The 16481-nt window shown below is 34.5% G+C and overlaps 1 protein-coding gene across 1 annotated transcript; it reads right to left on the minus strand.

Moving 5' to 3' along the window:
- Window positions 1–11358: 11358 nt before the first annotated feature.
- Window positions 11359–13923, minus strand: LOC122314929 (S-adenosyl-L-methionine:benzoic acid/salicylic acid carboxyl methyltransferase 1-like). The gene is made up of 4 exons (XM_043130586.1): window positions 13768–13923; window positions 12815–13219; window positions 12186–12440; window positions 11359–11970 (listed from the first exon to the last, which is right to left on the minus strand). Exons 1-4 carry the CDS (start codon window positions 13840–13842, stop codon window positions 11638–11640), a joined length of 1068 nt encoding a protein of 355 aa, XP_042986520.1. The 5' UTR covers window positions 13843–13923; the 3' UTR covers window positions 11359–11637.
- Between the last annotated feature and the right edge of the window lie 2558 nt (window positions 13924–16481).

Here is a 16481-nt window from a genome sequence, read left to right on the forward strand (position 1 = left end):
GAGTGTAAGCTTGGGTTTGTTTACTAAGCTAATACATATGATTGTTTGTTTAGTTTAAGTCTCGAAAAGGCTTAAAAAAATGATGGTAACAAAAGTTATTTTAGGAACACATGGTATGCTTTCTCAAGTCCAATGTTTCTGAGTTACATGAATATTTATACAGATTATTTGATTTTTGTTAAATATGTGGATGCATATTTTGAATTTTTATAGTCAAATGCATGTACATATTGAATATGGATCCCAAGATTTGATGACCTATTAAACCCCTTCTTATTAGATGAGAAATGTGAGTCATCTATCCACTTAATCATCATGCATTCCGTTATGATTAGATGTTTGAGTTAATGTTTTATTGTTTTTTAAATGAAAATGGATAGTATTGCCATTGATAATTTGTTGTGCACATGTGTAATGCATGCATTTATTTTTATGGGATGGATAAAGTGTAATGACAACACTATCCTTTATTTATATTGGTAAGGTGCTTATAGGAATATCGGTAACGCAACATCTCTATATATTTATTATTTTTTTAGAAGATCTGTAGTAGGGTTTTTTTTTGGAAATGTAATATTGGGAATGCCATTTTTATTATTGAAGACACGTAAATAAATGTGTTTCATGTCTCTTGATATATTTTAAGGTCACCTTAACATGATGCACTAAATTACCAATGAGATTTCTGGTAGAGCTTATGAACAATGTGTTTAGCACAAACAATTATGGATATTTTATACTAGATGAATGAATTATATGTGCATGAGTCATGAGTTTTTAAGACTTTTCTATAAATTATATTCAAAATTAATTAGATATGATATTTTAACTTATATAGTGAGAGATGATTAATAGTAGTCTGTGAAATTTTTGATCTCACTATGATGTAAGGGATTCCATGGCCTAGTTAGATTTGAGAATAAAATTAAATGTGTGCTAATGTCAATTTTGAGCAATGAATGTTGTGATAATGACCATTAAGAATGTAGTTGCTAACTTTACAAAAAGAGAGAAACTGGATGAGACTAATTATGACATGTGACATAGGAAAATCTAATATCTACTTAGTGAATAAGAGGTTGTAAAAAATGTCATGCCTTATGATATAACTTGAGGAATTCTTCCAACATCATTATGATATAGAAGTCTATTATGCTTAGGCAAAGAAAGATTTGTGCATGCTTTACTATGCTTAGTAGCATGCACCATGACCTTATTAGGGAGTTCGAGAATTGCCCAAATACCTAAGATATGTGGAGCCAACTGAAAATTGACTATGGGAGACATCAACTACTAGGCTCTGTGCTCTTACTTTGAGGTTTGAACAATATGTTATGGATTTTAAATATGTTTAAATATGTGATGATTGAGCATTCGAGGTTGTTGTCTACCTTGATTCATGATCTAAAGGCTGCTGGCAATAATCTCACTGATGAAAAACAAGTTATCGCTATCATATGATATTTGTTCGAGTCAACCTGGGGGCAAATGGAGTTCGTTTTGACACACAACGAAAATAATAAGGCTTTTACTTATTTTTTCACCACTTGGAGTTAGAGGCAGAGCACATAAATGTGCACCGTAATACCCTTCTTGTTGTATAGGTTGGGAAGCACAAGACATTCAAGTTTAAGCACTAGTAACATGAGAGACATGCTAGAGTGGCAAATAGTCTTGGTTGCACTGAGGCAAAGAATGTATCCACTAAACATAATCCTCTCATTACTTGTGGTTGTTTATATATATATATATATATATATTTGTTGTTCACTCAATCCCTGAATGAGTTGTAGAAATAAGAGCAACCAAACATATAGCTTGAGATTGAGTTGTGTTTATAGACTATAGAAGAATAACAGTTGTTAGACAGTACATTATATTTGGTAATGGTACTTGAGAGGAAGTGCTTGGAGTTGACACCTACCAACTCAAGATATGTCTAGGGTGCTTATTAATTCTTTATGATAAGTTTTATGTACCTGATGTTCAATGTAACCAATTTTTAGTTATTTCTATGTTGGAACTTGGTTTTACTTTTTACTTTGATGGCCCTCAGTTGAACTTTTATTTGGATAGGGTTTTGTATAGACATCGTTTTCTTTTGAATGACTTGTTTATGTTAGATTTAGATTCCTCATTTTCTTTTATGGCTTCAAATGATGAGAATGTTGTTTCTAATTTATTGAAATGATATGTTAGACTAGGCCACATAGAAAATGATAGAATGACCAGACTAGTAAGAGAATGCCTATTGGGGTATCTCACTAATATAAGCCTAGTGTGTATTAGCCTGTTTAGTTGGAAAAGTTTGTTTGAAGCCTTTTGGAAAGGCTCCTAGGATATCTTATCTTTTAGAGCTAGTCCATTTTGACGTTTGCGGATGTATGAATGTGAAGGCACGCTATGACACATCTTAATTTCTCCCCTTTATTGGCAACTACTCGTATTTAGTTATGTCTATATGATCTTCTATTGCTTTGAAGCATTGGACTACTTCAAGCACTTTATAGCTAAGATTGAGAGTAAAAAAGAAAGGAATTTAAAAGTTTTACATACTGATTGGGGTCACAAATACTTGTCAAAAGAGTTTCATTAACTATGTGGGGGAAAAGGAGATACGTAGGCAATTGACAATTCTTATCACACCACAACAAAATGGTGTAGAAGGAATGAGGAATCGTGCCTTATTGGAAATTGTTATATAAATGATGGCTTAAGCTAACCTGCCAATATCATTTGGAGGGATGCTCTTTTAGTTGTTACCTATATTTTAAATTGCGTGCCTTTATGTCTATTTCCCCAACCCCATAGAATTTATGGAATGACACAAAACAAAATTTGGAATATTTGCAGCTTTGAGGTTTTGCTGGTTACGTTCACACCACCTTTCATAAATATGGAAAATTTGGCCATAGAGTCAACATATCTTATAAAGATATTCAAAGAACTCAAAGGGCTATATAATGCATGGTGAACATCCTAATAGAGAAATGATAGAAATAGAGTCGTGTGATGTCACATTTATTGAGAATTACTTTCTTAATATTGGTGAAGCAAATAATGATCATGGACTTTTTGAGTTGCAAGAACTCGAGTTACATCATCTTTTGGCAACGATAGGGAATTATCATATCCTACAACCACAAAAGATAGTACAAGTAACTTGCCTCCTATTAGGAGTTTCCCACTAGACAATGACTCATAACAATATCAATTACGTAGATGTGAACATGAACCATTCCTTGATGTTGTTTTGAGATTGAAATGGAATATTCCATGTGTGCTCTGTACGACCTTGATGAGCCTACTTCTTATGAGGAAGCACTAAGTTCACCTACTTTAGATAAATGACTAGCTAGTATGAGAAATGAGATGAGTTATATTGCAAGACCCAAGTTTAGGAGTTATTTGATCTTCCACTTGGGCGTAGATTTTTTAGAAACAAATAGGGTCTTGGTTAGATGGATCAATTGATAAGTATATGGTCCACCTCGTGGCAGAAGGCTATACCCAAAGATAGGGTACATATTATGAAGAAATATTCTCTCTTGTGGTGAGATTCGTTTCTATTCGTCTCATTCTAGCTATAGTTGCAAATTTATTTATTTTTATGTGGATGACAACTTATTAGCTGGAAATAATATGAAAATACTTATTGCTACAAAAGAATGGTTGTCCTCTACCTTTGAGATGAAGGATATGGGTGAAACAAATTATGTGCTTGGAGTCAAAATTCTAAGGGATTGATCTAGGAAACTTCTTGGTTTGGTTTATCACAAGAGACTTGTATTAAAAATATTGTAGAACTATTTCATATGCACAACTCCAAATCTGTAGATACTCCAATTTGAGAACGGTTATATATGTTAAGCCTAGAACATTTCTCTAAGAGTGATGAGGAAAAGAAAGAGATAACTAGAGTTCCTTATGCAAGTACAATTGAAAATCTGATGCACCTTAGATTGTGTACATGATCTGACATTTGCTTTGCATTTGGATTGGTTAGTAGTTGTTAGAGTAACCTAAGACCTTTTCATTGACAACCAGTGAAGATAATTTTCTGATACTTTCATGGACAACAAATCTCATTTTTTTCTATTAGGGTGAAGACATGAAACTGAAGGCTTATAGAGATGCTGATTGGGCTAGTGATAAAGATGAGTGTAAATTCATCATGGGTTATGCATTTATGCTTAGTGGGGGAGTTGTTTCTTGATATAGCAAAAAAAATCAAGTATTACTTTGTCCACAATGGAGTCATAGTACGTTGCTTGTTCAGCAGCTGTATAAGAGGTTGTTGTTTGGTTAAAGAGATTTTTCAGTGCTTAGATGTCATGACACTTGCAGACGAAGGCAGTAAGATATATAGTGATAGTATGACAACTTTAATATATGCTACGAATTCTAAATACTATGGTAGAATTAAATACATAGATATTTAATTTCAGTACAATTGGGATGTTGTTGTGCAAGGTGAGCTGATCCTATAACATATCTATACTAGCAAGATGGTAGCTGATCTTCTTACTAAAGCTACTAATAGCAATGTTTTTCAAACTCATATTTGGGGTTAGGGGCTTCATCGGATTTGATATATGCTATATTAAGGACATTATAGACTTTATTATAAATTTGGAAGTGTTAATATCTATTGCATATGTGAGATTATTATTTTTATGTCATATTATAAGTTAATTGATACTAAGTGAAAGGCATACATTATAAAGATGTCACTAGGAAAAGATGAGTCACTCACATGAATGATTACCTTGGTGCTTGAATAATAAGCAAGATGATACAAATTGCTTACTTTGGCACTTGAAAAGCAAGCAATTAGACGTCTTGATACTTTGGGAGCATTCAATATAAACTTAAAAAATGTCGCTTTAGCATGGTTAAGATGAGACTTACAAGAATCATACATAAAGTATTTGTACAACTTTATGAAGTATGATTAAAGCAGAATGTGAAATATTAGATAGGTGCTCAATGAGTGACTGTGCTAAGAAACTCAAGTTAGGGTGCCCTTATGATGACTGGATTAAGACTCTTAAGGCTTTTGAATGTGACAAGCCCAAATGACTGGGAGTTCCACCCTAATATGCATTTCATACTGTATGTGCTATATATGATTATATGAGGTAGTGATTGGATAGGTCCTTGCTTTGTCACTGTGTGAGCCCTAATGGATCAATAGATGACTTATTCCTATGCCCTTGAACCTGAAACTATTTTACGAGATGAAAACTTGATGTCGCTACTTTAACATGTTATCTTAAAGCCACGAATAATACGGTTTCATGTTGCATGTCTAGGAAGTCAAGTCTGATTAAGTTGACATGTGTGTCTAAGAAAGAACTTTTGGATTCTTGTTCTTTTATGACATAGCCTTGGCAATTATGTCATCTTGACACAATATAGTCATGAGTATATTGTATAATATGAGATCAATGATTGTTATGAGTTATAAACTCGTGAGGGATTAATGACGCTTTACCTAGTGAAATCAAATAGTTTGGGGGCATAGACGAAATGTTATGAGTGATGTACTATGTTAGTAAGATGGTGACTTAATATGGTACTCCTACCCATTGCATTCTCGTTAGGTCGTATGCTTCACTTTCCGTATGAAGGATAATTGATTGAGAAATTAGGTGGAGATTGTTTATCATGCCCAATACATGGGGGTGAACCCTTTAACATGAAATCTACAATAATAAGAACTTTAATACAAAATTTCCTCTAAAAATTAAATGTCTCAAAAGTTCTTCCAAGTAAAATAAACTAAACATTGGCAAATTTTTTCTTAACTCATACAAATCTATTTATGCCACCTGACACTTATTTCACATTTCTTTTTTTAATTATCTTGACATGTGCCATCAATTCCAATTGTCACCACCATCAATAATCTTAAAAAATGTTGGATGGTGAGTCCACCGACTCGGTAAACAGCAAGCCTATATTAGTGTGTAAATATGAGCTAGTTACAGATTGTAGAAATAGGCAGTTGTAAAAAATATGATAGTGGCATTTTCAGAAGCATTTCATTACACTAATAATATATATAAAAGACCTTAGGCACAAGTATAATTGAAACAACATAAAAAATAGAAATAGATGCCATGTTTACCCTTGTTGTAGGGTTGTGCATGTTTGTGGTTAGTCAAGCATAACATAAATCATTGTTTTGTCGTTGAAGTGATACACCCAAAACAAAGGCCATGTTTATCCCCGTGGTAGGATTGTATATTCTACAGATAGCCAAGCAGAACATAAGTCATTTACTCACCAAAGTGATTACACTCAGAATAGAGCCACGCATGGTATAGCCGGAGGCCACTATTATAAGTCGTGGCAAGGCCAAAGGCCACTATTATAACATATGGCAAGGCCTGTAACTAATGTAGAACAAAATCTTATGGCTTAAGGTTTTCATATGCAATATTATATCATAACATAGTAATGAGCAAATAAATACCATATAATCAATTAGAAATTCCAGATTTCACATTTTATGTAGTGGAGGAATATAGTACAAAAATTTTTCATGTTTACACCTGTCATGATAAAATGTCAGATTTCAAAGGTCAGATACAAAGACTAGTGCAAAAAATAACAGAGGTTGTTTTTATGACAAAATATGCATGCTTTTCTCAAGATCAACCCAAACAGATTTAAGAAAAGCCTAGTATAGGAGTACCGCTTACTTGTACATTTTAGCTTCCCCAAATTTCTTTACAATAGTGCCAAGTGAATATCAATCGTCACCTATAAATAAGAACGTAACTTGGGTCAATTTTCAATCATACGTAAGTTTCTACTTGAGCACATACTTGTAAAATAAAACTTAAAATACTAATGACCTATTTTTCATAAAAACCTAAATCTATCATAAGCCCAAATTCATTTAACTCTAAAATATCAACATTAAAATTGTACACCTTGTGTTTGTGAATCCAACTTTAGTTTCCTGACTTTCTGCAAGTACCCTCACAATAGTCTAACCTTTCACCAGCTCGAACTCTCACAAATCCAGTCAAGATGCACAACAAAATTTGTCCTTAACATAAACCTGTAACACGTTAATGCAGCCCATGATCACATGCTTATAAACACTACATATTTTCTTCTAAACCTGAAACACAGGCTAATAGTAACTTAGGCTTAGCCCATGACCCACTGATAAGTGACATTGGAGAGGATATCAAGCAAGAGAGAGAGAGAGAGAGAGAGAGAGAGAGAGAGAGAGAGAGAGAGAGAGAGAGAGAGAGAGAGAGAGAGTATACCAACAGTGGAGGGAGAGCAGGTGGTTGGATGTGCAAGGGGTTGGCATGGGCAGTTAATCATGGTTGAATAGGCTGGGTGGCCCCCCTTCCATGCAGGGCCGTGTATGATAGCGTATGGCTGAGCTGCTGTGACTTGAGAGGCCTTCATGGAGTTGGGGTTGGCGGTTCTCGACAGTGAAGCTTAGAGGAGGATGAATTATGGGGGTTTGGCAATTGTGCTTGCGTGTAGGGTTATAACACCTGACTGAATATTATAAGAAATTATGGATGATTTTATTGGGTCTAAATTAGGTTTAATGAGTAATATTGGATATGCTCACGAATGATTATTTTTTGAGGTTGGTTAGATATTTTAATTAGGCTCATTGGCCTAAAAGTATATTCTAAGACCCGTTAAGGTTTAGTGGATAATTTTGGAATGAAATTAATGGGCTAATGTTTTCAAAAGCCGAATTGAGGTGTATTGAATGTTTTGAATAGGTCACAGGCCCAAAATTTGTTATAGTGGAGAATGGAATCTTATTGGGGCCAATAATTGGATTAAATCTCATTGCATATCAATGGACCAAGTGGACCAAATTTAATTGGTATTAGGCCCACAAATTTTGGGCACTCTGTTCCTTTACTGCATAAAATGTGAAGACTAAAATATTTTATTCGATTATATGATATTATTTGGTTAGTATACTATTTTATTATTTCATTGTATCTAAAAATCCTGAGACATTATAGTAGTGGTCTCTAATGTCTAGCCTTGACACAGGATACAATAGTGGCCTTTGTCCTTGCCATGGATATAATAATCACCTCCAGCTCTGCCATAGGATAAAATAATGGTCTCTGTTTGAGTACAAACCATTTTTCTAACATAGTGATTTATGTTCTACTTGATTTTATGCAGATTATACTATCTTGCCATTGAGGTAAATATGGTCCCCTTTTTTAGTGCATCACTTTGGTGACAAAACAATGATTTATGTTTAGCTTGGCTAACCACAGACGTGCACAATCTTGCCTTAGGGGGGGTAAGCGTGGCATCTGTTTTTGTTTCCAATGTTATTCAATATGCTTGTGCCTAAGGTCTTATATGTATGTATATATATTATTGTAATGAAATGCTTTGGAAAATACCATTGCCATATTTTGAGAACTATTTATTTATGTACTATGTAATTGGCTCATGTTTACATCCTAGTATATGTTCACTACTTACTAAGTCAGTGGACTCACCCCTTTATCCACCATTTTTTTAAAAGTTGTCTTTGATGGTTTTGACAGATGGAATATATGGCACGCAACAAGATTATAAGAAAAATGTGAGATAAGTGTCAGGAGGCATAAGTGGATTTATCTAAGTTAAGATAAAATTTTCCATTATTTAGTTTATTTCACTTGGAAGGATTTTTGAGATATTTGATTTTGGAGGACTTTTTGTATCTAGGTTTTATATTTTATGGATTTTAGGTCTAAAGGGTTCACCTCGGAAATGGGTTGGGATCGACGGAAAGTGTGGAGCTATGCAGTGTCTTGGTTGGTGGCCTTTGGCTTGGTGTGGTTGACCAGTCGTTGGTGGTTGGTGAACATCCATGTAGTGCAACGATCGGCTATGGGTGCTTCATTTTTGGTGTAGAAAGTATGAGAATCTTAAGGCTTACGGCTTGGTGGTGGATCCATCATGTCGGGTGGTGCTAGGACTATGGTGGTGATGCATATGTCGTAAGGCTTCAACTGAGTGTGGCGGTGGAAGTCTCATGGACGGCTCACGTGGACATGGGCAGCGTTGGTGCAACAGTTTAGTTGGCTTCACGATTAGATCGTGCATTTTTTTGGGCTTTGGTGGCTAACATGGAAGGGTTTTGTAATTGAACGGGGCTCTCGATTAGTGGCTGGCTAGTGTGTGCTTTTGTTGAGGGAGGTGTCTCTATTGGCCCTTGCTTCTCGGTTAGCTGGGGAGTGCAATCAAATAGGTGTTGCTCCATGGGTGGACATAAGTTGGCTCACAACGTTCGAATTCATAGCGTCGCTGGGTGGTGCATGATGGCAGAGGGAGGAGACGTGGAGGAGCTGTTGTATGTTGGGTTGCTCTACTTCATTGTGGCTAACATGGGTGCTTGGCTAATGTGATGATGGTGTTGTGTAGTGTAAGGGAGGCTAAGGCATGAAGGAGGCTCTCGACAGTAATGCTAGGTGCAATGGCTATCCATGGTTGAGCAAAATAGAGGGAGACAGGGACTGTTGGACATTCAGATGGTGACCATAGGGCTTCATGAGGAGGAAGAAGTACAATGCATGGTGAGGGCTTCATACACATGTGAGTTTGGGAGTTGGGTCTTAAGGGTACTTATGGTATTGTGTTTATCAAGCACACGGGTTTTAGGGGGTCCAACTAAATTCTAGAGCTTGCCTATAATTTTATGGGCTTACTCACTTAACAACTATGGGTCAATCTTAAATTCCAAAATGAGCCCATTGTGAACTAGTGGGAGAAGTTACTAAATGAGTATCCCTTGAGCTATGTGGTGTCCACATACGTGGAGAAGTTATAAGAAGTTAATTAATTCTCTACACTAAGAGTTAATTAACTCCTAAGGAAGTTAATTAACCTCAGGAAACTTTTTAAATAAGAGTCTTACCTACATTAGTTGTGTGTGTAGATAAAAATGAGTGAATGCATAAATAATTAAAGAACTCTCATTTGGGTGTAAAAAAAACTGGTGAACTGGTAAACCGGACTGGATCGGTGGGTTTGGTTCGGTACCGAATTTGGTTTGGTTCGGTACCAATTTTATTTTTCTTAAAACAGGTCAAAACGGGTCCGGTTTCTGTTTTTCTTTTTCTAAAACTTGATCGGACTGAACCGGACCGGTTCATATATATATTTTAATTTTTTATATTGTATATAATTTTTATATATAATATATAATTATGTGTAAAATAATTTTGTTTTAGATGATAAATTACTAGTTAATATAATATTAAATTTTAAAATTTAAATCTCTATAGTTTATTGTATATATCAATAGTTATACTAATACTATATTGCTATATATTATAATATACTAATACTATATCGCTATATATTATAATATACTATAATATATCACTATATTATATTACTGTAGTCTATAATACAATTACAATATATATTATAATATACTACAAATATATTATTACTATAGTATTATATACTATATTATATATCGGCTCGATTCTAAATTTTGTCTGAAATTGATAAAATCGGAGTATCGATTTAGGGGAGTAACCGATGCGTAATCGGTTTTAAAAAATGTAAAATTGATACATATTGGTTCAATCTTAAATTTTATCTAAAACTAGACCGGTTACACCCCTGCTTCTCATCTCTCTACAGTTTTTTAAAGTAAAGACCTTAAATTCTTGATTTTGAAGTGTTGCTATAGTAATTTCCTAATTGACATAAAAGAGTAACTATAACAATTTGACAATGGTTAGCTGTAAGACGAGTAAATTTACTTTATTTAACACTTTTCTTCTTAATTTCCTCTTTTTAGATGGTTATGGTTCTAGAAAAAAGATAAAAGAGTCTGCATGAAGAAGACATAGTGGGTAGTCAATTGAGTATCTTGCGGTAGAAACATAGTACGTTTACCGGCAAGATTGTGAAACTTATCGTGTGGTTGTGTACGTACGCGTGCGTAGGCCGACAAAGAAACTAAACCAAGCAAACTTATTTGACTTATTCGTATATATATAGGCCGTATGAGGGTGATTAACGCGGGACGGAATCGATTCTGCGATTAATATTTCTTATTTGCTCATGATGAATAGTGATGTTGGGCATGAAATGCGCAAGTTTTGTACTAGTTTGTTATGAAATGGGCTGGTATTTCAGATGATTCATTTTTTTAATTTTGTTTGTTTCTAGTGATATTTTAGGTCATTCGGCGTAATGGTCCCCAGAAACAAGCTACCTGGCTGGTGGTATATAAATATTTTATAATTTACTGGTTGGGTTTCAGTGATTAATCTCCTATTGATAATTCATGCAGAAATATATAATATAAAGAATTAAACTTTCATACTCAGAGTATTATAATTTAATTAAGTATATATATAAATAACAAATTAAGCACCAGCAGATAATACATTTTTGAACCCTGATCTGGATGGAAATTCGAAACGAAACATACAGTAGCTAGCTAGCTTTGAACTACCAAATTATTCGAAGATAACCATTACAAACTATAGCTAAGTGCATGATTCATTCATGCCGTGAAACGGTGCAAGGCTGAAGAGCCCTTATTTCAATCTATGATATAGTAACTACTACATAGAAAGCCATTGACATATATCTTGATCAAGATCATCATCATTCCTTTTTTATCAAGGAAACAATCACGTTGACAAAACGAGTGTTCTCTTTTGAAATCCGATCAGAAAGAATTTCCCTATACCTACTGAAAACCTCCTCAATGATTGCTTCTCCAAAGTGACTAACAAGTAAGGGTTCAGCCACGGCTCTCATGCACTGTGCAACATTATAACCACCATCATTGCTATAAATGTTCCAATTCACTTCAGATACCTCTAGGCAAGCAATGGAGAAGGATCCTTCTTTCAGAACTTCAGATTTCACTTCTGACGGAGATGGTGTATACTGAGGAATGTTGAAAGAATCCATTTTTTCTTCATCTATAAATCCCTACAAGGATTTAGACAATAGAGAACATAAATTAAGTAATGTATATGGTGAGGCATATCTCCTAAATACAAATGGAAAATATAATGAAGTTGTTAGTTTTCGTGAATTCAATAACTAATACTTAATGAAACCAATAACTAATAATCAATTATTTATGGCTTATTAATAGATTATCATGATGAGTCTATTGATAGATTGTATATATTATAGGTTACCTCGGAGACCATTTCATTGAGTACAAGAGCCAAAAGTTCCCATATGTAACAACACTCTTTGCTAGACGGATCTTCGCTTCTTCTTCCCAAAAGTGTCAAAACCATTCGCCCGCTTAACACCAACTCCTCTGCACGACACTTCAAAAACATTGAGAAATCTTGTTGAAACTGTGCATGGTAAGCCCTTAGTACGCTTGGGGGGCTTGTCCGTGCCATGTAAATGTTCCCTTTGTTGCTCTCCAGCTGCTCGGGAACCTAATAATTAACAGCAACATTCGATCATTTCTATTACTGAATTTGGTAAAATCAATCCAATGAAGTTAAAATAATTAAATCTCTTTTTAATAAAGCAAAATTGTCTCAAGTACTGAAAACTATATATAAAAAAGAGGAATCCCCAGTACAAATGTCGGATTGGTCTACTTTATCTTAATCTTTCCTCCAAATGACACACATCACACACACACACACACACACACACACACACACACACACACACACACATTCACTGCAATTGTTTGCCCATTTTCATTCAACTTGTTTCATTTGGTTCGGCACTAGTACTAGACGTTCCAATCATAACATTATGGCTTGATTTAATTTTTCCTGTCATAGAAAATGTTAATTACCTTAGATAACCATTGGAGGCTATAAGAAGAATGGACAAAATGCAGAGTTTTGCTCTGGAAAAGCCTGCCGTAGAAAGAACCAGGAACACCTGCAAAGAAGCATGGACCAGCACCAGCTCCCAATTGACTGCTCATTTTTTTCTGGAAGCTTGGCAACGACTTGAAAATTGTATTGAAGTCATTTCCCGGTAGGTCGTTCAAGAACACTTGATATTCGGGTGATTGATGCCTTAGTTTTTGGCGAAGTTGGTTCACTACCTTGATAAGATCAGAAACCACGAACAAAGTATTTGGTCCGGAAGAACAACCCAAGTCTGCGATCACTAGGCTCTTTGGCAACGTGCTGCAGTAGAGTTGGGTAATGGCATCCTCTGTAATGGGCTTGGTCATGGATATGACCTTTTGCTGCATTTCCAAAATATAGAACTTGAATGAGTTCTTCTCCATGTATATATACTCTACAGTTTACACAGAAAGTGTGCAAACAGCTGCTCTATATCAATGATTTTCTTGAAAAAAAAAGGTGCTAATATCACACTAGCAAAACTGCGTAACAAGAAATGCAGCAATAATTTTTTTTTTAACGAAATAGCTGCAGTCCAAGCCAAACGTTTGAATGCAGCTATCCATGCGTAGGAAAAGATAGCCAGTGTAAGCAGGCTAGTTTCTTTATTTCATTTATTTAATTTTGGGTAAGCAGGCTAGTTTCATTTGCACATTTGTGATGGCACGAGACATGGGGGAAAATCCTTGTGGATTGGAAACTTTTATTACTAGCTAGCTAGTAAAATCGAAGTCGATGATGACTACGAAGCCTAAGTACTTCAACTAAATCATGAAAGTACCATAAAATTAATTTGCTCTTCTTTGCATACGTTAATCAAGCCAACAACAGTAGCAGTACATTATATATATACCATAACAAAACAGGGGTTAATGCTTAAGTAATTCACCTGAACTAGGGAGTTATTTGCGTAACTTGTGTCTCCCTTTCCTCCATTCATGTGCAGCACTTTTACAACTTCCATCTCTCTCTCTCTCTCTCTCTCTCTCTCTCTCTCTCTGAGCTTGCAGTAGCGTCGAATGTGAGTTTGTGGTGATTATGTTGAGGTAGAGGTACCCTATTTATAGTCGAAGATACCAACCCTTTTCTCAAAAGTTAGTGGTTGAGGTTGGCTGAGTTCCAGGGGAATATGATATAGCTGTAAAAGGAATAGAAATGTTCGTCGTGTCCTGTAACAGTCAGCCGGGGAAAAGAAGGAAGACGACAAAACATTGGTAGCTAGGTTCGTCCGCGCGCCACTAGTTGCTTGGGATGTGACGATCGATGCAACCTCGATAAATTATTGGAAAAAATAATTATAGTTACAGTAAGTTGGCAAGTACAGTACAATAATTTTAAAAATGAAAGAGGTTATTATTAAAAGTGTCTTATATTTACTTATTTAAAAAAAAAATTACGTCTCGCTTATATATTCTATAATTATAAAAATTATTTTTTAGATAAAAAAAAGTTAAATAAAATAAATATTTTAACTTATAGGTTTGTGGAGCTTGATGATGGCTTGAGAAGGAGGTCCACGGTGGGCCTAGTAGCAGATCTAGGCCGTGCGAGAGAGAGGGAGAGTAGGGGAAGGTGAAGGCACGATTGGGACTGGGGAGGCTAGGGTGTGTAGATGGTGAGGCAGGAATTGGATGGTGATGGTGTGGTGGCCAAGCGACAGAGGACGACGAATTTGGGTTGTTGAACCTGCGGCTTTGTGTGCGCTTGTGGGAGAGAGTGACAGCGAGATGGAAGCTGGACTCGATGGAGGTGGGTCCCTGGCTAGAGGGGGAGCCAACGAGGTGGGCGGTGGTGAGGTGGAGTGGTGCATGGCAGGGCTGGGTTGAGAGAAGAGATTCGGTGGAGAAAGAGAGAGGGAGTTGCTGCGCGGGCTGAAGGAAAAGAAAGAAAAAAAAGAGAAAGAGAAAAAAGGAAGAAATGAAAAAGAAAAAGGAAAAAAGAAAAAATGAAATGAAATTAAATTCAAGTCCTACGTCTCAGGATCTTAAAACTTATCCAACGAAGAGGATGAAAACGATAGGTTGAATTAAAAACACAGTAACTAAGTAAAATAAATTAATAAAACGCAACAATAAAAATCATTTAAAATTAAGAGCCATTAAATAATAAATAGTAACTAATAACAAGAAAAGCACCTTAAAATAAATTATACAATTTAAACAGTAAAAACAATCAAATAACACAATAATAATAATAATCAATTTAAAATAAAGGAACCAATAAAATAATTAGCAAAATAACTAATTAAAAACATAATAAAATGAGGGATGTCACAAGCAAAGAAACATCCAACTGAATTATTGCATACCTGTGTAAGGACACTTTGTTGTGTGCCAAGAAGTAACACCTCATTTGTTGTTGTTGCAGTGAAATTCGTGTTCAAGACCTTATCTATTGTTGCTGCAATGCCACTAATTATGTTTAAGACATCTTCTGGAAGTTTTCTTGCTTACATTTCAACCATACATGATTAAATTAAATATATTCAAGAAACGACTTTGCATAAGTATGACAAACAAATTGAATACATTTTTTCTCTTTCTCTTGGCACCAATCTTAGATTGTTTAAATTTAAATTCTTGTAATTTATTATTATAAACAAATCATAATAAATACTTAATATAATTTAAACTGTATAAAAATATAAGTCTCACCTACATGCAACAAAGACCAAATTAAAACCAAGCCAACATATTACATTTGTAAGTAAAAATAGGCCCGCGTGAAGAGATTTATTTTAAACACATTTCATGAAATGTGTTTAAAATGAATCTGTGGAGTAGAAAAGGTCAGAGAGTTTTTTTTTTTTGAAATAATAGAAAAGGATAAAATATTGTTACATTTAATTTATTACTTCTTTAAGTTTAATTATTTTTTTAATTGCTCTTTAAATTTGAATTGAGAATCTGAAGTTAGAAATGATTTTGTACAAGTTAAAAACATAATAATAATCAATCAACATAATCATTTGATTTAATTAAAAATAAATTTAATTTTATAAAAATTAACATTCTTTTACTTTTTGAGTCAATTTTTATATAATTTAATTTATTTTTAATTAAATTATATAATTATATATGTTGATTGATTAAATTTTATTTTCTTGTAGATTATATAAGAGTTCAAGTTTTGGGATTTTTAATTCTGGTCAAATAGTAAAAAGAAAAAAAAAAAAAAACCTTAATTGTAAAAATGTAGTAAAAAGGCAGTGAAATTTCTGGTCAACAGCCAGGATTCCGTGCCCAAGCTCAAAACTTGAAAAGACATGAAAATAATCTCTAAATAATACATGCCGTGAGTAAGTTGTTCATTTTTTGTTTTAATCTTCTTCTTCTTCTCCAAGTTTTCTTATCAGTACTTAGTCAATTTTTTTTATTCTAAAATTGACACCTTGTTTGGTCTCGATCGGTTAACATGACTTTTGTGAACTCCTGCACGCAACTTCTACGTCTCATGACTTGGAACTCGATTTCGTCACCACCGATCAGAAGCATGCAAAGCTCATGCACATGAGTTCATAGCACACGTACGTGTACACACACACACACACACATATATATATATATATATATATATGATTATATGAGTAATGCTTGCGTGCGT

This window comes from Carya illinoinensis, chromosome 7, assembly GCF_018687715.1.
Source record: "Carya illinoinensis cultivar Pawnee chromosome 7, C.illinoinensisPawnee_v1, whole genome shotgun sequence".
NCBI classification, from domain to species: Eukaryota; Viridiplantae; Streptophyta; class Magnoliopsida; order Fagales; family Juglandaceae; genus Carya; species Carya illinoinensis.

Bases quoted from the DNA above. Each gene is read 5' to 3' on its own strand.
- LOC122314929 (XM_043130586.1), bottom strand. From the start codon at position 13,842: ATGGAAGTTGTAAAAGTGCTGCACATGAATGGAGGAAAGGGAGACACA. The intron at 12,441-12,814 runs GTAATTAACATT...GTTAATTATTAG, and splicing joins GCCTCCAATGGTTATCTAAG to GTTCCCGAGCAGCTGGAGAG. The intron at 11,971-12,185 runs GTAACCTATAAT...AAATCCTTGTAG, and splicing joins TCAATGAAATGGTCTCCGAG to GGATTTATAGATGAAGAAAA.